The 25,825-nt window shown below is 39.3% G+C and overlaps 1 protein-coding gene across 2 annotated transcripts in view; it reads left to right on the plus strand.

Moving 5' to 3' along the window:
- Positions 1-6,707: 6,707 nt before the first annotated feature.
- Positions 6,708-25,825, plus strand: part of SAV1 (salvador family WW domain containing protein 1) — a gene marked incomplete at its 3' end in the record, with an annotated part of 28,886 nt that continues 9,768 nt past the window's right edge. Inside the window, exons 1-3 of one of the 2 annotated variants that reach the window (XM_082648071.1) lie at positions 6,708-7,128; positions 10,199-10,642; positions 25,342-25,612. In XM_082648071.1, the coding sequence (XP_082504197.1) occupies positions 7,035-7,128; positions 10,199-10,642; positions 25,342-25,612 (809 nt within the window). In that variant the 5' untranslated portion in view covers positions 6,708-7,034. The remainder of the gene's footprint in view (positions 7,129-10,198; positions 10,643-25,341; positions 25,613-25,825) is intronic. The other variant, XM_082648072.1, reaches the window with a different exon arrangement.

Genomic DNA, 25,825 nt, shown 5'->3' on the forward strand with positions numbered 1-25,825 from the left:
GGACCAGGGCTCGAACCTGTGTCCCCTGCATTGGCAGGCGGATTCTTAACCACTGAGCCACCAGGAAAGCCATGATTGTTTCTTTTTTACAGCATCCTGTTGTTGACTTAGGGATGCAATATCTTTTATCAAATCTCTCTGTTGATGGTAGTAAGTATTAAAGTAGTCATCTTACCATACTCATCTATTCCCTGAATTATGTATTTTCTTTGGGGCCTATTTTTCTGTTTATCTTGCTATCACTTATGTTGAAAAATTTCCTAAAATTTTTAGCAATCCTCAGTTGTGTATTTATATTTAAGAACAACACATTAAAAAAAAACACTTGGGAGTCTCTATGAGGGATCAGGGTCCATCGCCTGGCAAACTTCCCCATGAGATGAGTTGGTTGTTTTGTTGCAGGACCTACAAATGTTAGAATGTCAAGAACTTTGTGTTGACAAGGCCATTTGATTTCTCCAGAAAAGAACCCTAAGATCCCCTTTCTGGGAAGTTTGACTTTCAATTAATGCCTTTTTCCAGCTCCACATTTCTTTCCTTTTTTTTAAAAAAAAAAAATTTATTTGGCTGTGCTGGGTCTTAGTTGCAGCATGCAGGATCTTTATTTTAGTTGCAGCATGTGGGAACTAATTCCCTGACCAGGGATTGGACCCAGGTCCCCTGCATTGGGAGCATGGAGTCTTAACCACTGGACCACCAGGAAGTCCCTCTTTCCTAACTTTCTTAACTGAAACAGTTACTTGTGCGTCCTAAGTCTCTTCTAGATCTTTGGCTGTTAGGTGCTTTCACATATATTTTAGGCTGTGGCTTCCTCTGTCCTCCTTCCTTTGCTCTCTTCAACCTCTTTTCTACCTTGCCTCAATCCCATCACTCTGTAGTTGAAATTCATTGACGTCATGTCTACCAGTGGCCCATCCTGTGTTCTCATAATGAGTTCATTCCCCTTTTATTTTTTCATTGTCATTTAAGTGGGGTTCCAGGAGGGAGAGAAGATATATTTATGTGGTCAGTCTCCATATGGAACAGGACAGTTCCATTTTGTTTCCCTTAGAGCTTTGCATTCTGGCTCTAACTGCAAGAATTCTACTTAAACTGCTTTCTTGAAAATATTTCAAACAAGTGTATTTTTCTTTCCCCCCTTCCCCATAAATATGTTTACCTTGCACCCTAAGCCTAAGCTTATTGCCCCAAAGAAAAAGATCACTGGGTCCTTCAAGAAAGCAGGCCACAATATAGGGAAGAGGTGATATAGAAGAAGTTCCCACAAGACATGAAATGGAAGTAAAGCGATTTTGGCAGGGAGAAGAAAGATTTTGAGCACAGAAAGTAGGTCCCAGGCTTGAGTAAGAGATGGTAGCATTAAGAGTCTAGTGAAATCCGCACAGCTATTGAAGACAGAGGAATGCTTTATCTTGATTTCCATTTGAGACTCTTGAAAATCATCTTTGCAGGGGGCCTCTGCATCAGCCTGGAATGGCCACAGCAAAAAAGAAATAGTGGTGTGGCCTGTTAGATGGTATTTCTGATTATCCCTTGGCTCCCATGTGGTGTAGAAGGGATGCAGGTGTTTCCACAGTAGATATACATCAGTAGACCCCTCAGAATGAGAACCCTGGGTGAAGTTTTACTGAGTTCTCAAAAAAAAAAAAAAAAAAAACTTACTAAAAGCCAAGTAAATATTCATCATTGCAAAGAGTAGTTAAAAAAACAAAGTTGAAAGTGACTGAAGACATGGCCAATGTTGGAAGAAAGATAAAGGTTTCTAGGGTTAGAGAGGCAGAGAGACAGAAAGGTCTATAAAGACAGACAACTGAAGTCAAAGGCTAGCATTGCCAAGCATAAAAGATTCATTTTGGCTACCTATCACAGTTTTAGAGGACCTCTAAATCCAGGCAATAATAGTATATAGGAACCAGACCTAAGGTCAGTAACACTGAATCTCCTAGCTTGATTCCTTTTGATCAGACTTGTGATACTAATTTTCTACATTATTTGGGGGTGGGGGATGATTCATCAGACACTAGAAGAGTTTGGGAACCCAACTTAGTTGTTAATACTAAGTATATATTTTCAGAGCTGTATAGACATCACAAATCCTTCTCCTTCATAGGGAACAATTAAAGCTTCTGCTTAAAAGGCTACTCAGGAATTTACCTTCCCAGATTTTAAGAGTAAAACTTTGGAGGCTTGAAGAGCCCTATATTCTAGCATAATCATTACTTCTTCCTGAGACAGATTAAGTTTATCTTGTTATATGACCAGGAAGAGTGGGTTGGAGAGTAGAAGATCCTCTTCTCTTTTTTTTTTTTTCCTGAAGAGGCTCCATATATAGGGCTTATTTCCACTTCCACTTGGTTCTTTCTTGGACAATCCTCCATTAGATAGTTCACCCTTTTAAATTTCACATGCTTCTAGCAAGAGAAAGTAAAAATAGGATAACAACTTTGGCTCTCTCTCTTTTTTTTTAATGTTTATTTATTTATTTTCTTATTAGTCATCCATTTTATACACATCAGTGTATACATGTCAATCCCAATCTCCCAATTCATCACACCACCACTCCCTCCGCCCCGTTTGGCTCTCTTTGAAAGTAGCAACTTGGCATAAAATTTTATTTTTATGCTAATGATGACTTTATATGATGCTGATATTTTAACACTTGCTTTAACAGTTTTTTAAATTTAATTTACTTTTAATTAAAAATTAATTAATTAAAATATTTTCTTTATTGCTATGGTTTTATCTAAAAACTGTTATTTAATCTTTTAAATAACAGTTTTTAGATAAAACCATAACAATAATGATAAATATATATATATATATATTTTTTTTTTTCCCCCTTTTTTGCGGCACGCGGGCCTCTCACTGTTGCAGCCTCTCCCGTTGCAGAGCACAGGCTCCGGACGCGCAGGCTCAGCGGCCATGGCTCAGGGCCCAGCCACTGCACGGCATGTGGGATCTTCCCGGACCGGGGCACGAACCTGCGTCCCCTGCATCGTCACGCAGACTCTCAACCACTGTGCCACCAGGGAAGCCCAATGATAAATATTTTTAAAGAAATCACCTATATCCCTATTATACTACTAGGATAATTGTTTTTATTTTTATATATTTCCTTCTGCCTATGTGGCACAAAACTGTAGGCCTGAAAGACACTTTGGAAAACAATTAGTTCAAATTCTTAATTTTCATGTGAGAAAACTAAGATTTTCTCCATAGAGAATGCAACTGCAAGGGGAAAAAAAAATATCGCTATTATGTAATATAATATTAGCCTTCTCAAAAGCTATGCCTGGAGAATTAGAGCTGCAAAATCTAGATTCCTTAATAAAAACTACCAGAAATCCAGGAATTTCTAGAAAACAGATGTGAATTCAAAGTGTCTGGATTTAAGGATTTGAATTCAAAGTTCACATAATGCTACTGCTGATGCTGTCTGCAGACTGTTGATCTTGGAATGCACCCTCCTTGATAAAAAGGCAAATTACAGCTCTTAAAAAGAGCACCTAGTTGAGGCTTTCTCTCAATTCAAAGAACTGAAATAACATTGAAAAGGGGAGTTCTTTGTTTGGAACATGAATGGCTTTCAAAATAACTGTTAGAAACTGGACTCGCATTAGTGGGACTCTTCATGTGCTGTAACAGGAAAAGGTCCAAGATGGGAATAGAAAACTCCAATCCTGAGATGTGTTTGCTAATGACCAGGAATAAAATCTGAAGCAAATCACTTAATTTTTCTAGCTTGGTTTCCACATTAATAAAGTGAGGTTAGCCTAGCTGATCTAAGATTCTTTTCTAACTATAAAATCCTATATTTTTTCTTACATAAATGTGAAAGGCATCCTGTATTTCAGTCTCTAGGAAAACCACAAGTGTGAAGAGTTGGCTATATTAACGAGGTCTTAATATGCTTTTGTTCTCTTATCCTTCTGAAGTAAGCCCTAGGCAGAAACCTGGCACTTCTTTGGCTCCCCCTTCCCTCCCTTCATCTCCTGACACCATACCCTATCTGTAACAAAACCCCATTGTCTCGCCATTTATGTTTCAACACTCCTCTCCATCCACACGATCAACACTTTTGTACTGGTCCTATCTGAACAACAGGAACAAGTAACTGCTTTTCTGATGTTCCTCTCACAGTACAATCTGCTATTCTGTTGAGATTCTATTCTATTCTTTTTTTTTTAAATTGAGACACAGTTGATATACAATACTATATGTTATAGGTACACAACATAGTGATTCACAATTTTTAAAGGTTATACTCCATTAATAGTTATTATCAAATATTGGCTGTATTCCTTGTGTTGTACAATATATCCTTGTAGCTTATTTATTTTATACATAATATTTCTGTTCTATTGTTAAGATTTACATACCCACAAGAGTGATCCTTGATTTCTCTCTCTCTCATACTCCATATTCAATCTGTTAGCAAATCCTGTTGGCTCTGTCGTTAAAATATATCCAAAGTCTGACCACTTCGCATCATCTCCACTGCTGTTAGCCTGGTCCAAGCCAGCAATAGCTTTTGACTGATCTCCCTACTTTTACCCTTGCTCCCATTCAGTCTATTTTCAACACAGCATCCAAAACCATCCTATTTAAATACATTAAGTTAGATCATGTCACTCCTCTGCTCAAAGTGAAATTCCTTACCTACAAGGCCCTAGGTGCCATTGTTACCTCTCTAACTTCATTTCCCACTACTCCTCTGCTCCAGCTACACAGACCTTCTTACATCACTTCAAACAGCCAGGAACATGGTAACTTGCAATGACTTTGCACTTGCTGTTCTTTCTGCCTGGAATATTCTTCCTCCAGATAGCTGCATTGCCAATTTCCTTTGTCACTTAACTCCAAAGGCTCCTTTTCATGAGCTAGTCCCACTAAAATCACAAACCCTCTTTTTCTTGTTTAATTTTCACCTCAGCACTTATCACTATGTAGCACAGTACATTTTATTTATTTTTCTTCTTTATTGTCTCTCTTCCCCATGAGAGTAGGGATTCTTTGCCTGTTGCTATATCCCAAGCACCTAGAACAGTGCCTAGCAGAGTGGGTGATCAATAAATATTTGTTGGTTATTGAATGAATTGTGAGAGATTTGTACCAAGGGACCATAACAATATGCAAAGATGGAGACAGGCACTAGACAAAATGTCTTATTTGTTCATGGCAAAACAAAATTTGAACAGCTTCCTAACCTTGTATAAGTAGAAAATTCCTTGCCTTTTGTTAACTGTTTACATCTCTTGTAGGATGTTTCCTATCTCAGGGAAAGCACTTTCCATTGTCAAAGCCTCAATTTGGTCACTTGGGGGTGGATCCCATCTTATTTTCTAAATGTTATCCTGTACATTTTGCCCCTCTGCTAAGTTATACAGAAGAAAGTAGGGTCTATTTTTGATTAAAAAATCCCAGGTCTTGACCTTTAGTGCTCAAAATTCTCAAAAAATCTAATACTGGAATATTTAAGAAAGAAATGTTCACATATTGAGGTATAAGGAAGTCATTCTGGATTACACGAGTTAACTTTATGCTAGCTAAAACAGCCTGTGGCCTATCAAACACACATTGTACATCTGCTTTAATTATTAAAGAAAAGAGCTCACTTACCAAAACTAAAGAATGTCCATGTTAAAAATAAAAATTAAATGCCTCCCTTGCTGGGCCACCAATGCTGTTGCTGCTTCAATGATAAGACTCCCTTCCCAGGTGCTAAGGCCATACTGACTCGCTGTATTCCAAACTGATACATTTTTTGGAAACCTTGAAGGAACGCATCCCTGACTTGTTGAATGTTCTTTGTTCCCACTAGACACAAACCTACGGGGAAAACTATGCTTCCCCCAGCACTTCCTTAGAGTTATCTGAGAAGCTGTCTTCTGGGCTTATACTTCCCAGTTTGGCTCAAATAAAACTCTTTTCTATGCCTATTGTAGATTATTTATTGATTTTTTTCCATTGACATCTCCAAGAGGAAATATGTGGTTAGTTCGTATAATAATGACAGTGGTGATTAAATAAATTATGCTAATAATCAAATTTATCTTACATCAAAGATCGTAGAAACTCCATTTTGGCCTCTTCCTCCGTTTTTTCCTTTATCAGAAAGATGCACACTCCCCGGCACTTGGGAGACTACAGATTCATACTGTTTAATTAGTATTAGCCAGACTAATGTTTTCAACAAAAAGAGGGCTCTAGATTTTTTTTTTGGTGCGGCACTAGCCTAAGCGTGGTGGTGTTCCTTCAACTCTACTGGCGTTCTGTGCTATCACGGACTTGAATTTACCAGCCCAAAAAACTCCAAGAGGGACGTCCTCTTTCGTGGCCGGGGACGGGAACGCATCTTGGGGGCGTCACCGGCTCCCTCGAGGTCCTGAGAGAAAAATCTGCGGGTAGAAGAGGCTCCTTTGCAGGAGCGTGCCACGGCCTCCCGCGGGAGGGTTTCGTCCTTCGTGTCCGCGGGACCTGCTTCTCGCCGAGGGGTAGTGAGGGCAGCCGCTACCCCTCCTGCAGACAGCGGGGCCAGCCCTTTAGCTAGGAGCTCGGCAACCATCCGGCAGTCCGAGCCGCGCCCCGGAGCTGGTGTGGGGGAGGGGCGGCGGCGCTCGCGCTGCGTCGAGTTTCCCAGAATTCCCAGCGGCCGCGGGGAAAGTTTACGGGACGTAGGCGGCGGCGGCGGCGGCGGCAGTCGTAGCGGCTATTAGGCGGCCCGCAGCGGACCATGGCCCTGCGCGGGCGTCCCTGGCCTCTCTTCCCTGAGTTCTCGGGCAGCATCGCGGAGCGGGCAGACTTCCGGGAAGGAGCGGACAAGAGATTGAGTGGTGGCCGGCGCGCTTAGCGCCCCGAACATGCGGCAGTCCCTGTGGGCGACCCCGGGCTGCGGAGAGGCGGCGGCGGCGGCGGCGGCGGCTCGGGAGGGAAGGAGGCGGCGGCGCCGGCGGAGGTGGCGGCGGGGACGCCCGGCGCCCGGCGCGGAGCCCTAGGGCGGCTGCTTGGTGTGGCCTGGGGCCTCGTGGACAAGGATGCTGTCCCGAAAAAAAACCAAAAACGAAGTGTCCAAGCCGGCCGAGGTGCAGGGGAAGTACGTGAAGAAGGAGACGTCGCCTCTGCTGCGGAGTGAGTGTCGGGCGCCGCGCCCACACCTGGCCGGGGCGGCCACGGGCTGCGGGGACCCGGGCGGGGTGCCGGACGCCGCTCCCCGCGGCTTCGCATTCCTTTTTGGTCTCTGTGGAATATTGGTTTTTGTTTTGTTTTTTAATTTTATTATGCCTGGAGTGGTGTTCGTTGTTTGAAAGCTGATAAAGAATAAGAAACTTAGATTAGTCCACCTTCGCCCCCCTCCCCCCAAATAACCACAGACTTTCCGGTCCCCTTGTGGCAGTGTCGTTGGTTTTGATTACGGGAAGAAAGAGGTTCTTTAGGAAACACTTAAATTGCTGATCCCCTGATTTTATAGGAATTAAAGTGATTACACTGGGGCACATGTTTTTCTCTTCTCGTTACGTCGAGATTTGCCTTGTGTTTGTAAACATTGAGGGTGTCACTCACCCGTGCTGGCAGCCGTGCGAACGCTTGGGTAGAATTCCTTAGCCCGTCAGCTGTTGGATGCCGAAGTAAGGAGGTGAAAGCTGACCGTCGCTATTGTAGCCACTACCCAAAGCCTCATCAATAGTAGATCTCAGGGTGGAGGAGCCAAAATTACATGTTTGGCTGTGTTCGTCGTGAGAATTGCTTCAAATAAAGCACCCTAGAGACCCCAAAAAGAAAGTACTCAAATTCTATCATATTTCAGGGTATATTACGAAAAAGTTTCTTTTTCTGTTTTTTAAAAAAAATTTAATAGAGTCCATTTTTCTTCCCGCTGAACACTGGCACTTTTCTAATTTTCAATTTAAGTATTTGACTCTGATTTTCCGGCGGAGTCTTTTGAATTTTTAATTCTTGCTTGTGTGTTCAGAACATTTGTGAGCTAAGGAGCTAATTTTTTGGTGCTCATACTGCTGGGTCCTTTGTGTAAGTTTCCTTCTTGGAAGCTGGTGACTTTGTGACTTAAGCATTACCTCATATTGTAATTGGGAAAGCTTTTCATAGAGGTTCCTAGTAATATTTGCCCAAGATCACACAGAAAGGTGTGGAGAGCATGTTTTTTCCATTACAACCACATCATCAACTTTACAGATTTATCCTTGTATTTGCAGTGCTTTCTTACAGAACAGAAGAGATCAGATGGGTACATCAGTAACCTGAAACTTGATTTTTAAGCCTTTTTTAATATTTTGATTTTCGGTTACACATTCTCTTAGGATTTTGGCTAAAATAGCTTGCAGTTTGCTGCGCAAATAAAGTTTATTGAACATTACTTGAAATCATGAAATACATTTGCCACACCTTTAAGCAAATAACTTTTGATATAGTACTTTTTTAGTTTCATCAAATGTTGAGCCTTGTTTATTTGGATACTTATTTTTGTCTAGTTAGCTTAGTTAGCTTCTGTTGCATATTAATATGAGTGCTCTTTGATACTGTTAATGAACTAATAAAACAGTCTCCAAATCCAGTTTTCTTCTTGCTATAAAGGTATTTGCTTTCTAACCAGGAATACCTAAGCTATTTAAGTTCTGTGTTCAAAAGTACTGTATCCTGGGCTTCCCTGGTGGCACAGTGGTTAAGAATCCTCCTACCAGTGCAAGGGACATGGGTTCGAGCCCTGGTCCGGGAAGATCCCACATGCCGCGGAGGAACTAAGCCCGTGTGCCACAACTACTGAGCCTGTGCTCTAGAGCCCAGGAGCCACAACTACTGAGTCCATGTGCCCCAGCTACTGAAGCCTGTGTGCCTAGAGTTTGTGCTCCACAACAAGAGAAGCCACCAAGATGAGAAGCCCGTGCACTGCAACGAAGACCCAACTCAGCCAAAAATTAAAAAAAAAAAAAAAAAAGTACTGTATCCTTAAAGCCATTGTTCTTCTCTTATCTTCTGTTTTGAGTTATAATTGTTCTTAAAGGAGCCATAGTTTTAGACTTGGTGTTTTTTTGAACTGGTTCAACATTTGTGTGTCTCTTCGAAATGAGATTCTTTTTTTTTTTTTTTTTTTAAGATTTTTGGCCGCACCCTGTGGCATATGGGATCTTAGTTCCCGGACCAGGGATGGAACCTGCGCCCTCTGCATTGGAAGGCGGAGTCTTAACCACTGGACCACCAGGGTAGTCCCAGAAATGAGATCTTTTTTATTTTTTAATTTTCATAGTTAAATTTTTAGTTTTTCCATGTTTTGATTACTGTACTACTGCTACATAATTCCAAGAGTAGGAAGGCCAGGTTAATAATATTAAAATCTTTTTAGAGGAATTCACCTTTACGTGTTTGGGAATAGCATTATGTTCTGTTTTATTTTTTAAATCGTGTTTGCTTGAAGAAGGGCTTGGGGAATTTTGAAAATGAAGTAAAATCAGCAAAACAAACTGAAATGTTAAGTTATGCTGGTTAACTCTGTATCCATTTGTTAGATCGTTTACATGTTTATTCATGAGTGTTTCATTAATGTGTATTTCATAGTTAAGCTTATTGACGTTTAATCATATCACGTATGGTAGTATGCAGAATACGTCCGATTCTGGCAGAGCTTACATATGACATGTTTATACAAATCATAAATCATTTGAGTGGGAAGACATCAACCAGCCTCAATTTTTAAATACCCAGGGACTTCCCTGGTGGCGCAGTGGTTAAGAATCCGCCTGCCAATGCAGGGGACGCGGGTTCGAGCCCTGGTCCGGGAAGATCCCACGTGCCTCAGAGCAACTAAGCCTGTGCGCCACAACTACTGAGCCTGCGCTCTAGAGCCCGCGTGCCACAACTATTGAAGCCCATGTGCCTAGAGCCCGTGTTCTGCAGTGAGAAGCCACTGCAATGAGAAGCCCGCACACCGCAACCAAGAGTAGCCCCCGCTTGCCGCAACTAGGGAAAGCCTGCACGCAGCAATGAAGACCCAACGCAGCCATAAATAAATAAACAAACAAACACAAATACTTTCCTAAAATTTTAAATTGTGTTTTCTTAAGTCCAAATTTTAAACTGTGTTTTCTTAAGTCCATTGAAATTTTTCATTTTGGGGTGATAGATATAAATGAACAACTTTTGAAAAGTGTATTACTTACTGGTCATTTTACTCTTTGTTCTGTTATAGATCTTATGCCTTCATTTATCCGGCATGGTCCAACAATTCCAAGACGAACTGATATCTGTCTTCCAGATTCAAGCTCTAATGCCTTTGCAGCTTCTGGAGATGGAATAGTTTCAAGAAACCATAGTTTCCTTAGAACTCCAATTCAAAGAACACCTCATGAAATAATGAGAAGAGAAAGCAACAGATTATCTGCACCTTCTTACCTTGCCAGGAGTCTAGCAGATGTCCCTAGGGAATATGGCTCTTCTCAGTCATTTTTAACAGAAGTTAATTTTGCTGTTGAAAATGGAGACGCTGGTTCCCGATATTATTATTCAGATAATTATTTTGATGGTCAGAGGAGGCGCCCACTTGGAGATCGAGCACACGAAGACTATAGATATTATGAATACAACCATGATCTCTTCCAAAGAATGCCACAGAATCAGGGGAGGCATGCTTCAGGTAACTTAAAATTAGTTTGTATTTAGGTTTATTAACACTTCATTAAAAAGATGTTCTGTTTCTAGATTTTCTTGGGAAGCTAACAGATACTCCTAGAGAACTACTACTCCATTTTGCCAGTCTTGCTAAGCCTGCTTGCAAATAATTATTAACCTACATGGAGGGAAAGAATTTTGTGTCCATTAACTCACCTAATTATTTTGTAAAAACTTGATACGTATCTGAATTCTATCTAGACTGTTAACAGTATGAACCTTGAAAACTTAGAGAGATTTTAATGTCTGTAGTTGGATTGAATCTATGTTTAGATTTAGTAGAATGGGACGGTTAGGGATTCAGAGAAACTGGACTTAAACCTGGGAAAGGAAAGGCAAATAAGAATTGTGCATGGTAGATGATACCACGGGCAACTGCATCATTACTTAGCTAACACTTGCACTGTTTCTTTTTTAACAGAACTGTTTTTGTAGTTAAAGAATTATTTCCCTAGTTTAAAAAGACTTATTGTCAAATGATTAATTGTGTGTTAAGTGTGTCTTTTTGTTGTTGTGCTTTTTGCAATGAGCAAAAATATTTGCCATATAATTTTCAAAAATCTACTCTCTATATTTCCTGACTTTGGGATAATTTTCCTGACAGGGAGCAGAAGAGATAGGAGAAATGCACAGTTTTACTTTATTCCTAAAGTACTAGATTACACTAGGTAAACTGAAGCAAGCTGAAAATTAAACTTTTTAATCTGATTGTTTTTTTTCCTAGTAAGTTGTAGGCTTTAAATTTTGGCAGGATAAAAATAAAAAATACATGAGACATTTACTTTTTTAGCCCATGAAACTTCAAATAAAGTGACTTAAAAACAGTTTGGTGTATGAGCGTTTTGAGTGTAGAAAACATTTCATTCACTTAGTATTAATCATTTATGTGTCTATCATTTTCCCTTTTGGTATCTGACTTCTGGTACCTTATTTGGGAGAACAAAACCAATATATGAAAAATGATGATAGACAGTTGTTATACTATGTGGTACTGATTGAGTGCGATAGGGAGCCAGAAGAGAGAGAGATCAGGGTAGGCTAGAATACTTAGAGAATGATCCATGGAAGAGGTGGGACCTGAACTATTTTTATTTGCGCTTGGACTGTAGATTGACACGGGATATAGGAAGGACATTTTAGGTGAAATAATCAGTGAAAACAGCAGACATGTAAATCCAAGTAACTGTGTAATTCTGTCTAATTTGAAGAAATAAGTTGTAAGATGGAGTGGAGATTAGTGATGCAACAACAGACTGTAGGATTTAAACTCGAGTCAAGCAGAAGCCATTGCAGATTTCAAAAGGACAAGATTTTCATTTTATGAAAGCAGTGTTCAAGATTAGTTTACTAGCTGTACTCAGGATAGGTTGCTAGAGAAAAGAGAACCTCAGGTACCAGTGGTAGTGCAAATCTATGATGCTTTTGGAGGAAAAATGAGACTTAATTATGGTTTGGGGAGAAAGTAAATCACTGAAGTTTTGAAAATAGTATGGAACAGTTGGCAAGAGCAGCTTATTTTGTGAAAGCTGACATTCAAGTCTCACTGGGATATTGAAGAGGAGAGGTTTTCTAGGCATATAGAAATACTGTAATGAAAATAGGTGAGAGCCTTTTTTGTTTTTAAATTCTAGGTTAAAGGATTAGACAGTTGCATACTTCAGTGTTTCTTTTGGCTAGTTCTGATATCGTGTCGTTTTTTTTGTTGTTGTTGTTGCGGTACACGGGCCTCTCATTGCTGTGGCCTCTCCCATTGCGGAGCACAGGCTCCGGACGCGCAGGCTTAGCGGCCACGGCTCACGGGCCCAGCCGCTTCGCGGCATGTGGGATCTTCCCGGACCGGGGCACGAACCCGTGTCCCCTGCATCGGCAGGCAGACTCGCAACCACTGCGCCACCAGGGAAGCCCTATCGTGTAGTTTTAAACCTCAGAAGTGATTTGTTATCCAATCAAAATAGTATGTTTTAAAAATAAAGTTCATTTTTATATATTTTTTAGAGTAATACCTGCTTATTATAGGAAATTTGCAAAATGCAGAAAAGTAAAGGTAAAGCACTCATTATGCCAGAGATTCTTTGTATTTAGTTATTTCCTTCATCTTTTTCCATGACATTTCTTTTTAACATTGTCGTGATTATACTCTGTACAGTTTCATATCCTTGCTTTTTTACTTTAATGAGTTTCTGAATGTTAAACACTATTTATATGTAGTTTCAAAGCTCCATAGATTTCCATTTGGTGCATGTCTTATGGTTAATATTTTAAATGTTAATGAGGATTTGACCTAGGCTGGGGACATTTGGAAAGGGGCGAAGTGAGACGCATCTGCATTGATGGGCCTTGGCCAATAATGGGTATTGAGGGATGAGGGAAAGAGAAGAGTCAGATAGGATTAGCAAAGCACCTGATTGTATAAGAGGTGCTCTAAAAATAAATGGTTGAATAAGTGAATGGATCCACAGATTTCAAGTCTGGAGTCTTAAGACATTTTTGGTAGCCAAGGGGTAGCGGGAATAATAGCTTATAACAATCTTTTTCATTAATACAGATTGCTGTTCTTCGTACTTACGTTTCCCATGTATATTTATGTTGCAACCATCACTGATAGCTCATGACACTTTTATGCCTGAAGTATGAAGAATTAATGATACCAGGTTAAAAATCTTATTTTAAAATTCTGATTCGCAAAATATCTTTGAGGAAATACTGTAAAAACTAAATTTCTACGGATCCTCTCTTAGAACCCTTTTTATGCAATTTGATATAGTTTTTGTAATTTTAATGACAGACTTTAAAACAGCTTTCCCCAGTCATATTTTAGAAATAAATAAAATACAAGTTAATTGGATACTTTTTCAAATTAAAGAATGTCATTTAAAAAAAGATTTGCACTTATTACGACAGTGATACATGCTTGAGAAATTTCACTTAACATTAATTTACATCAGGGCAATAAGATTAATGTTTTACCTTTCAGAAAAAAACGGAACTTCTTTGCAGGGATCTCCTAAGTGGCAGGGAAGGATTAACAACCAATTATTAACCAAACAGAAAAGCCTAACAGCTGTCTTTTCCAGAAGAAAAACAATCTGAATATGAGACAATAGCTGGAAGTTTCTTGAATTCATCTTGAAAAGACTTGAAACTTCTTATATTTTCCAGATTTATGCTGGAGAGAGTTCAGGGAATTTGAATGAATGGAAAGGAGAAAGTAAGTTTGTGGGAGAGTAAGGATGTGCTGTAGACAGATTTATTTTCACAAGGTTTAAATTTCGATTTGTTACTAATGTAATCATAAAAAAGGTATGAAAGAAAATAGTTTTGTAATGACTTGACGGTAGTAATTCCTGCCAATTAGTTATTACTTAGACTTTTAGGAAACGCCTTATCTCAGGGGTTAATTTCATCTTACTGTATTTAGCAGAAGTACAAAAAACAAGTTGTATAATATCTTAACGGGTTTTACGGCCTAGCACGTTCTACATTTAGCTGTGAAATTTGACCTTTAACATTTTGGCCTACAGGCAGTTACTGTATGTGCCAGAGGAAGGAATTCTGCTGTTAACAGGAAGTCTTTAGTTGGAATACTAAAGGCAGATTGAATTCCTTTGTTCTGCTCCTAAATAATTTAGTTCTATGCAATTGTAAGTAACAAACTTTTAACTTTTATTTTTAAAGACAGCTAAAGAAATCAAGTAATAAAGATCAAATTAAAAAGTTCCAGGCCTTACCAAAAAAAAAAAAAAAAATTACTGGAGTTGTGTTTGCTCCAGGAAATGCATAAGTATTAGTTAACCAGAATCTTCTTTTGAGGAAATGTTAATAATCCTTAGGAGCACAACTTTATTTGTAGTTATTTTGGAGAGGAGGAAAAAAAGCAGTTGGTTTAGTTTAATCCTTATATCTTTTTATCAGCATCTTGATTATAACATGGGCTGTAATGTTTAGTATTACCCTGGAGGTTGTAACCTTCATTAGAGTTCCATATTCTATTTTATTCTCTGTAGCCACTTCAACATTAGGAAACTAGAATTTTTGAGCTTGTCTCTAAGGACAGATCTTGTAGGTATCTGCCACTTTTGTATGACAGTAAGTTCTTTGGAGGCATATCTAGTGAAAGCTTGGTGGAGAGACAAAGTAATACTTTATCTGTGTCTTTGGGAAATCATGTATGTAGCTTATTAATGTTCTAGTTTATTTTATGTAAGTGGAAGGTGCTTGTGCCATTAATTCCTGCAAATGGAAGTTATTTTGAAGATTATGAATGCCACTCATTCTTTTCTGGGACTAATAATTGAAATTATGGAAAACTATTTTTTCCCTTGTAGCTCAGAAACAAGTTCAGAATTATAGATTGCATTTTCTTTTATTAGTGGCAGTCATATTTTCTTTGAAGAATTACAGTTGATCTTTTGGGGTAAGATTACGTGGTTGGTAATAAATTTGTCATTTGACCTTATATCATCTGTGTGGCCTTTGGTAAAATAACTTACTTGAACCTTTGTTTCCTCATCTGTAAATTGGTAATGATACCACTACCTCATAGCGCTGATTGAGTATGAAATAGTACATATGGAAAGGGCCAGGGACAGAGTAGACATTCATAATTGTTAGTGCTCATGTTTTTTGTAAGGTATCATATGCTCTTGTATGCTTTTTCCAGATTTGGCATGTTTGGTTATTGAAGTTTCAGCTTTCTAACTGAACTTAAGAGTGGAGGTCTGGTGTGTTAGAGCTTGATATAGCTTTTTTTTTTTTTAAGTCTGCTAGACTTATTTTATTACTGATAATATTTTATGTTTTAGATTGGTGGTTTCCAGTCTTTTTGTACAGTACATTCATCTCTCACTAGTTTTATAGAATTATCCAAATAATAGTTTGAAAAAAATTTAGTGCACATGGCAGCTTCAGAAAGTGGGGGGGTGGTTTGTCATTGAAACTAAATAAACTGTTGTTGAAACTAACTAAAAAGGTTAGGAATCATGGTTTCACATGGCATTGGTAAAGCTGATGAGCCTATTTGGGACTTTGTGGACTTCATGGCTCCCTTATCAATAACTTGCAAGGTTTAGTTCCTGGACACAGAGGTTTTCCAGAGAGGTCTTTGTGTTTCCTCTAAACGTGAATTTCAAGTTTATCATGGTTTAAAATCTGCTGTTTGGTACCTACTATTGTTTACATGTAACAGTACATGTGTTTCTAGATTTAGGCAAGTTCAGTATATGGAAATTTGGATTTGCTAAGCAGATGAATGAAATTGTCACAAACTCTCTAAGCCTGTACAGTTTTAAATTACTATAATAGTTTTTTGTTTTTAACGCTACATTTAGAAATCTGTGTGTTTCCAGGGGGACCTCTGTTGGGCCCGAATGTTATGGGTCTTATCAATAACTCAATATGAATACATTGAATTGATTATAATTCTTTTAAAAAATTGCTATCCTTGGTTGTGGCTAGTACTACAACATTTTTAGTGATGGAAGTATGAGAAAGTATAAAGCCACTGCATGCTTGAACAGCATGATTTTAGTTATTTGCTATGTGTTTGTCTTTAGTACATTGGCTTATTTCTTTTCTCTTTAAATATTTTCTCTTTAAGTACTGACGTTGCTTAAGCTACACTTACTAAATAAACGTTCAGTTGCAGGTGACAGAAGCCAAAGTCAGTTTCACCAAAAGACTTGATAGCTTTGTTTTGTTTTATAGTCACCATATGTTTTAGAAATGTATGCCTTTCTTCCCAAAAGGTACTGAGCAAGAGTGATTTTGTTTTCTTTCTTGCATTTTCCGTTCTGCCAGAGTACTTCATAGGTGGCATTGTGTACATTCTATTGCATCAGTTCCAGACACACATAATGACTGATTTCTCTTTTTGTGATATTAAATTTGGTTATGGGATCAGATGTCATACCAATTCATCATCATGATGTTGTCCATCAGCTTTTCACCTATTGATTTGGAAGCCATTAATCATTATTGGCTAGATCCAATATTGCTATTCATATAAGACAGGATAAATGGTAGATCTTTTCCTTTACTTACTATTTTTCAGAATAGTCAGTTGATACCCTAACCACCTCCAGAGGTAACCAATGAGGTTTATTTTTTTAGTGTCTTTATGAACTCGAGGATTTAAAAAAAATTAAATACCAAGCTTTATTTGGATTTCACCAGCTTTTTCCTTAATACTCATTTTCTGTTACAGGATCCAGTGCAGAGTACCACATTACATTTAGTTGTCATATTTCCTTATTGTTCTTTGGTGTATTACAATTTCTTAGTCTTGTCTTTTTTCTTTATTTATTTTTTTTTTTTTTGCGGTACGCGGGCCTCTCACTGTTGTGGCCTCTCTCGTTGCGGAGCACAGGCTCCGGACGCGCAGGCTCAGCGGCCATGGCTCACGGGCCCAGCCGCTCTGCAGCATGTGGGATCTTCCCGGACCGGGGCACGAACCCATGTCCCCTGCATCAGCACCACCAGGGAAGTCCATGGGGCAACATTTTTTTGAATGTTCTTTTTTAATCAACTTTGTACCTTTTTGCCCCTTTAATTTTTCTTATAGAATTGATGTTGTGCTGTCCTAATTATACATTATTGAATAATTAGGGTTTTTCTCTGCCAGTTATTTGAAATTGGCTCCTGTGGTTGCGAGGGGTGTAAGGGGTTGTGTAGGGAAAAGGAAAAATTACCAGGGTAGTGTTTTGGGCTGCTTGGTTTTGCGCAGTGCTGTGTTCTTATTTCCACTTCTTTCTTTACTGTTCTTCTTCTAGCCCAGCTGCTTTTGGCAGTTTTTGTATGTATATTAGATTTAGGGATTATACCTCTCTAATTTTTTTTTGAAGTCTAGTTGGTTTACAGTATTGTGTTAGTTTCAGGTGTACAGCATAGTAATTCATTTTTTGCAGATTGTATTCCACTATAGGTTATTATAAGATACTGGGTATAATTCCCTGTGCTATACAGTAAATCCTTGTTGCTTATCTATTTTATATGTAATAATTTGTAACCGTTAATCCCATACTCTTGATTTGTCCCTCCCTTCCCCTTTTGGTAACCATAAGTTTGTTTTCTATGTCTGTGAGTCTGTTTCTGTTTTGTGTATAGATTCATTTGTATTATTTTTTAGATTCTACAAATAAATGATATCATATAGTATTTGTCTTTGTCTGACTTATTTCACTAAGCATAATATTCTCTATCCATATGTTGCTGCAAATGGCAATATTTCATTCTTTTTTAGAGCTGAGTAATATTCCATTGTGTATGTGTGTGTGTATATATGTGTGTGTATACATATATATATGTATACACACATATATACACCATATCTTCTTAAGCCAATCTGTTGATGGGCACTTGAGTTGATTCCATGTCAACTATTGTAAATAGCGCTGCTATGAACATTGGAGTGCATGTATCTTTTCGAGTTAGAGTTTTCCTCTTTTCCAGATATATGCCCAGGAGTGGAATTGCTGGATCATATGCAACTTTATTTTTAGTTTTTTAAGGAATCTTCATACTGTTTTCCATAGTGGCTGCACCAATTTACATGCTTACCAACAGTGTAGGAGGGTTCCCTCTTCTCCACACCCTCTCTGGCATTTATTACTTGTGGACTCTTTAATGATGGCCATTCTGATCAGTGTGAGGTGATGCCTCATTGTAGTTTTGATTTGCATTTCTCTAATAATTAGCAACATTGAGCATCTTTTCATGTGCCATCTGTATGTCTTCTTTGGAGAAATGTCTACTTAGGTCTTCTGCTCACTTTTTGATTGGGTTATTTGTTTTTTTAACATTGAGTTATGTAAACTGTTTGTATATTTTGGATATTAACCCCTTGTTGGTTGCATTGTTTGCAAATATTTTCTCCCATTCCATTGGTTGTCTTTTCATTTTGTTTATGGTTTCCTTTGCTGTGCAAAAGCTTGTAAGTTTGATTCGGTCCCATTTATTTGTTTTTGTTTTTTTTTTTGCCTTGGGGACTGATCTAAGAAAATATTGCTACGATTTATGTCAAAGAATGTTTTGCCTATGTCATCTTCTAGGAGTTTTATGGTGTTATGTCTTAAATTTAGGTCTTTAAACCATTTTGAGTTTATTTTTCTGTATGGTGTGAAGGAATGTTTTAATTTCATTGTTTTACATGTAGTTGTCCAGCTTTCCCAGTGCTGCTTGTTGAAAGAGACTGTCTTTTCTCCATTGTATATCCTTACCTCCTTTGTCATAGAATAATTGACTGTAGGTGAGTAAGTTTATTTCTGGGCTTTCTATTCCATTCCGTTGATCTATGTGTGTCTTTTTGCACCTGTACCATGCTGTTTTGATTACTGTAGCTTTGAAGTATAGTCTGAAGGCTGGGAGACTGATACCTCCAGCTTTGTTCTTTTTCTCAATATTGCTTTGGCAACTCTGGGTCTTTTGTGGTTCCATATAAATTTTAAAATTATTTGTTCTCATTCTGTGAAAAATGTCATGGGTGTTTTGATAGGGGTTGCATTAAATCTACAGACTGCTTTGGTAGTATGGCCATTTTAACAATATTCTTCCAGTTTAAGAGCATGGAATATCTTTCCATTTCTTCAAATCCTCTTCAGTTTCCTTTATCAGTGTTTTGTAGTTTTCAGCATATAGGTCTTTCACCTCCTTGGTTAAGTTTATTCCTAGGTTTTTTTGTTTTTGTGTTTGTTTTTTTGGGGTGAGGTTTTAAATGGAATTGTTTTTATCTTTACTTTCTCTTTCTGATATTTCCTTATTAGTGTATAGAAACGCAACAGATTTCTATATATTAATCTTGTATCCTGCTGCCTTGCTGAGATCCTTTATTTGTTCTAATAGTTTCTGTGCAGAGATTTTAGGGTTCTCCATATAGAATATCCTATCTGTGAATAGTGACAGTTTTACCTTTACCCTTCCAATTTGGATACCTTTTATTTCTTTTTCTTGTCTGATTGCTGTGGCTAGGGCTTCCAATATTGTATTAAGTAGAAGCAGGGAGAGTGGGCATCCTTGTCTTGTTCCTGAATTTAGTGGAAAGGCTTTCAGCTCTTCACTGTTGAGTATTATGTTGGCCATGGGTTTGTCATAAGTGGCTTTTATTGTGTTGAGACATGTTCTCTCTATACCCACTTTGCTGAGTTTTTATCGTAAATTGTTGTGGAGTTTTGTCAATAGTTCTTTCTGCATCTGTTGAGATGATGATATAGTTTATATTCTTCAACTTGTTAACGTGGTGTGTCACGTTGATTAATTTGCAGATATTGAACATTCTTGCATCCCTGGGATAAATCTCACCTGGTCATGATGTATGAGCCTTTTAATGTATTGTTGAATTTGATTTTCATATTTTGTTGAGGATTTTTGCATCTATGTTTATTAGTGATACTGGCTTGTAATTTTTTTGTGGTGTCTTTGGTTTTGGTATCAGGGTGATGCTGGTATTGTAGAATGATTTCATGATCATTCCTTCCTGTTCAATTTTTGGAATAGTTTGAGAAGGATAGGTGTTAACTCTTCTGTAAATGTTTGGTAGAGTTCTCTTGTGCAACTGTCTGGTCCTGGTCTTTTGTTTTTTGGGAGTATTTTTTATCAGTGATTCAGTTTCATTACTAGTAATTGGTCTGTTTGTATCTTCTATTAAATATTTCTTCCTGGTTCCATCTTGGGAGATCGTGCATTTCTAGGAATTTGTACATTTCTTCTAGGCTGTCCATTTTATTGATGTGTAATTATCCATATTAATCTTTTACGATCCTTTGTATTTCTATGATATTTGATGTAACTTTTCCCTTTTTTTCCTGATTTTATTGACGTTAGCCCTCTCTCTTTTTTTCTTGATGAATCTGGCTAAAGATTTATCAATTTTTCTTACCTTTTCAAAGAACCAGCTCTTAGTTTCATTGATCTTTCCTATGGCTTTTTTTTTGCGATACGCGGGCCTCTCACTGCTGTGGCCTCTCCCGTTGCGGAGCGCAGGCTCTGGACACACAGTCTCAGCAGCCATGGCTCACGGGCCCAGCTGCTCCGCGGCATGTGGGATCCTCCTGGACCGGGGTAGGAACCCGTGTCCCCTGCATCGGCAGGCGGCCTCTCAACCACTGCGCCACCAGGGAAGCCCATTTCCTATTGCCTTTTTAGTCTCTATTTCATTTATTTCTTCTCTGTCCTTTATGATTTCTTTCCTGTTAGTAACTTTGGGTTTTGTTCTTTTTTTCTAGTTCCTTTAGGCATAAGGTTAGATTGTTTATGTGAGATTTTTCTTGTTTCTTGAGGTAGTCTTGTATTGCTATAAACTTCCTTCCCTTCCTCTTTTGTTCTCTTCTCTTGTGATTTGATGACTAACTTTAGTGTTGTGTTTGGATTCCTTTTTCTTTTTTGTGTGTGTATCTATTGTAGATTTTCGGTTTGTGGTTACTATGAGGTTTGATATAGCAGTCTATATATAAACAAGATTGTTTTAAGTTGCTGGTCTTTTAATGTCAAATGCATTTCTAATACCCTGCATTTGTGTTCTCCTTTTCTTACAATTGCTGGTTTTGATATACTTGTATGTGAATGATTTTCTAGCTTTACTGTATGTTTGCCTTTACCCGTGAGCTTTTCCATTCGTAATTTTCTTGTTTCTAGTTGTGGTCTTTTCTGCTTAGAGAAGTTCTTTTAGCATTTGTTGCAAAGCTGGTCTGGTGGTGCTGAATTCTCTTAGCTTTTGTCTGTCTGTAAAGCTTTTCATTTCTCCATCAAATTTGAATGAGAGCCTTCCTGGTTAGAGTATTCTTGGTTGTAGTTTCTTCTCTTTCATCACTTTTAATGTATCATGCCACTTCATTTTGGCCTGCAAAGTTTCTGCTGAGGAATCAGCTGATAACATTATTGGAGTTCCCTTGTATGTTTTTTTGTCACTTTTCTCTTGTTTTAATATTTTTTCTCTTTAATTTTTGTCAGTTTGATTACTGTGTGACTCCGTGTGTTCCTTCTTGGGTTTTTACTGCCTGGGACCCTCTGTACTTCCTGGACTTCGGTGACTGTTTCCTTTCCTGTGTTAGGGAAGTTTTCATCTATGATCTCTTCAAATATTTTCTCAGGTCCTTTCTCTTCTCTTCTCCTTCTAGGACCCCTCTAATGTGAAAGTTGGTGTATTTAATGTTGTCTCAGAGGTCTCTTAGACTGTCTTCTTTTCATTTTTGTTTTCTTTATTCTGTTCTGTGGCAGTGATTTCCACCATTCTGTCTTCCAGGTCACTTATCCATTCTTCTGCCTCAGTTATTCTTCTATTGGTTCCTTCTAGTGTTTTTTTTTCGTTTCAGTTATATATTGTTCATGTCTGTTTGTCTGTTCTTCAGTTTTTCTAGGTCTTTAGTAAACATTTCCTGCATCTTCTCAATCCTTGCCTCCATTCTTTTTCCAAGATCTTGGATCATCTTCACTATCATTCTGAATTCTTTTTCCCGTAGGTTGGCTATCACCATTTCACTTAGTTCTTCTGCGGGTTTCATCTTGTTCCATCATCTGGGACCTAATCCTCTGCCATCTCCTTTTGTCTAACTTCCTGTGATTGCTGTTTCCTTTCCACAGGCTGCAGGATGGTAGTTCTTGCTTCTGCTGTCTGCCCTCTCATGGATGAGGCTGTCTAAGAGGCTTGTGCAGGCTTCCTGGTGGGAGGGGCTGGTTCCTGCCCAGTGGTGGGTGGAGCTGGGTCTTGTCCCTCTGGTGGGAAGGGCTGTGTGTGCTCAGGGAGACTTTTCAGCCACTTGTCTGCTAATGGGTGGGGCTGTGTTCCTGCCCTGTTGGATGTTTGGCCTGAGGTAACCCCAGCACTGGAGCCTACAGGCTGTAGGGTAGGGCTAATGGCAACCTCCAGGAGGGCTCACACCAATGCATACTCCCTGGATCTGCTGCTGCCAGTGTCTTTGTCCCTGCCATGAGCCACAGCCACCCGCCACCTCTGCAGGAGATCCTCCAGTACTAGGCAGGTAGGTCTGGCCCTGTCTCATATGGGGTCACTGCTTTTTTCCCCTGGGTCCTGGTGAGCACGAGACTTTTTGTGTACTCTCCAAGAGTAGAGCTTCTGTTTCCCCCAGTCCTGTGGAAGTCCTGTGATCAAACCCCTCTATGTCTTTTGGTTGGAGTGTTTAGTCCATTTACATTTATAGATATGTACTTATTGACATTTCTTAATTGTTTGGGGGGTTGTTTGTAGTTCCTTTTGTTCTCTTATGTCATTTGATGACTATTTTTAGTGTTATATTTGGGTTCTTTTTCTTTTTTGTGTATTTATTATAGATTTTTGGTTTGTGGTTACCATGAGGTTTATATATAGCCATATATATGTGTGTGTATATATATGTGGTTAAGTTGGTGATCTCTTAAGTTCAAATGCCTTTTAACAACCCTGCATTTTTACCCCTCCCCCCGACATTTACCGGTTTTGTCATGTTTTACTTCTTTTTGGTTTGTGTATCCCTTAACTTCTTATTGTGGATATAGATGATTTTATTACTTTTGTCTTTCAACCTTCCTAATAGCTTTATACTTGGTTTTCTGTTGGGCAGAGCCATGTCCCAGGGTCCCTGGCTATAGGGCCCTGTGGGGTCCTGGAGCTGGTACTGGCCCGCAGGTGGGTGGGGCTGGTTCCTTATACAGCTGTCGGCATGGTCCTGGCAGTCCCAGAGCTTGTGTTGGACCACTGGTTGGTGGGACCAGATCCCAGGTTGGCTGCCTAAATTGGCTTAAGGTGTCCGAGATCTGGTTTTGGCCTGCTGGTGGATGGTGCCAGGGCCCAGGGGGTCCTGGGGCTGGTGCCATCCTGCTGGTGGGTGGGTTGGGTCCTGACACGCCAGGCTGCAGGGCTGTGGTGGTTCTAGGGCTGATGTCTGCCTGCTGGCAGATGGGGCCGGGGCTGAGGGGATCCAGGGGCTGGTGCCCACCGACCAGTTGGTGAAACCAGGTTCTGGGACTAGTGCCAACTCACTGGTGAGCGGAGCTAGGTCCTGGGGTCTCTGACTACAGGGCCCTGGGGGTCCTAGAGTTGTTTGTCAGCTTGCTGGTGGGCGGGTTCAGGTCCCAGGGGGTTCTGAAGCCAGTGCCTGCCCACTCGTGGTTGGAGCCAGGTTCTGAGTTATCTGGCTGCAGGGTCCTGGGGATTCCAGGACTAGTGCTGGTGCCCTGGTGTGTGGGTCTTGGTCCTAGCCCCTCTGGTGAACAGGGGCATATCCTGGAGTGGCTGCGGTCACAGGGGGTTTTAAGGCAGATGGCCTGCTGGTGAGTGGGGCTGTGTCCCAGCTGGGCTAATTGCTTGGCTTGACCTGTTGTGTCCCAATACTGGTGCCCATAGGCTGGTGGGCAAGGCCAGGTTCTGGTGCTAATAAGTTAGAGGGAGAATTCCAAAACAGTGCTTGCCAGCACCCAGTGTCTTTGTGGTGGTAGAAGAAGCTCCCAAAATGTCTGCCACAAGTGTCTGTGTCCCCAGGGTCAGCTCCAGTTTCCTCCTGCCTCTCTGGGAGGCTCTCCAAGATTAGCAGGTGGGTCTGACCCAAGCTTCTTTAAAATTATTGCTTCTGCCCTGGGTCCTGGAGTGTGTGAGGTTTTGTGTGTGCCCTTTAAGAGTGGAGTCTTTATTTCTCACAGCCCTCCAGCTCTCCTGAAAGTGAGCCCTGCTGGCCTACAAAGACAAAGGTTCTGGGGGCTTGTCTTCCTGGACAAGGTCCTTCCTGGTGTAGGACCCCTGGGTTGGGGAGCCCAGTGTGGGACCTGGGCCCCCTTGCTTCTTGGGGAGAATCTCTACAGTTGTAATTATCCTCCTGTTTGTGGGTCGCCCACGTGGGGGTAAGGTTCTTGACCATACTGTGTTTCCACCTTTCCTGTAAGTCTTGTTGTGGTTCCTTCTTTGTATTTTTAGTTGTAGAAGATCTTTTCTGCTGGTTTCTAGTCTTTCTCATCAATAGTTCCTCTGTAAATAGTTGTAATTTTGGTGCGCCCAAGGGAAGAAGCAAGCTCAGGGTCTTCTTACTCCACCATCTTGACCACACCCATTTCATTTCTTTCGTCATTGTTTTGTAGTTGTCAGCATACAGATCTCACAATTTTTTTGTTAGATTGATGTGTAAATATTTAATTTTTGGGAGCTAAGTGGTATAACTTATTTTTAATTGTTGTTAGTATAGAGATATTAAATTGATTTTTGTATGTTGACCTTATACTGTGTTATCTTGGTAAACTTAATAGTTTTATGGTACAGCCAGGTTATTTTTAAGAAATTACAAACTGGGAATAGTTTTATAAGTTCATTTTTGCTGTTTTAGATGAAATGTCAAATCTTAAATCTTGAATGAGGTGAATTTTTCTGTTCCTCACTTTTTCTTTAGCAGTATACGTATAATATTTACTTATTAGCTTTGTTAGTAGTTAAATATTTGTATGGCCTGGTGATGGAAGCATCAACCAAAAAAGCCTGATTTCAAAGAGGGAGCCTAGTTTCTCTCTTCTTTTGTAATTAAATAATAGTAACATTGGCTAGTTTTATGAAAAATTTTATTTGCAACAGTAAAATCATGATTTTTTTAACAGGAAGAGTATGATTGGGATAGTTAATTTTGTAAGTGTTTTTCATATGGCATATTTTTTGGCTATGAATAATTGTCCTATTTCTTCTCTTTTTCTCTTTCTTCTCAGGTATTGGGAGAGTTGCTGCTACATCTTTAGGAAATTTAACTAACCATGGTTCTGAAGATTTACCCCTTCCTCCTGGCTGGTCTGTGGACTGGACAATGAGAGGGAGGAAATATTACATAGATCACAACACAAATACAACTCATTGGAGCCATCCTCTTGAGCGAGAAGGACTTCCTCCAGGATGGGAGCGAGTTGAGTCATCAGAATTTGGAACCTATTATGTAGATCACACAAATAAAAAGGCTCAATATAGGCATCCCTGTGCTCCGAGGTAGACTATCAACTTTATCTTAACTCTTTGTTTTGAAATTGTCTAATGTTAGATTTTGAACTCATATTTTCATCAAAGAGAAAGATGTCCTGAAGTTTGATTTGAAAACTTTATTTTTCACAGCTTATGAGATTTTTTCCTCTGGACTTACATTTAGTAATGAATGACTTTAATAATTAAAAAACAACTTTTAAACAAACCTGAAAAACAGGA

This window comes from Grampus griseus, assembly GCF_964374135.1.
Source record: "Grampus griseus genome assembly, chromosome: 2".
Classification (NCBI taxonomy): Eukaryota; Metazoa; Chordata; class Mammalia; order Artiodactyla; family Delphinidae; genus Grampus; species Grampus griseus.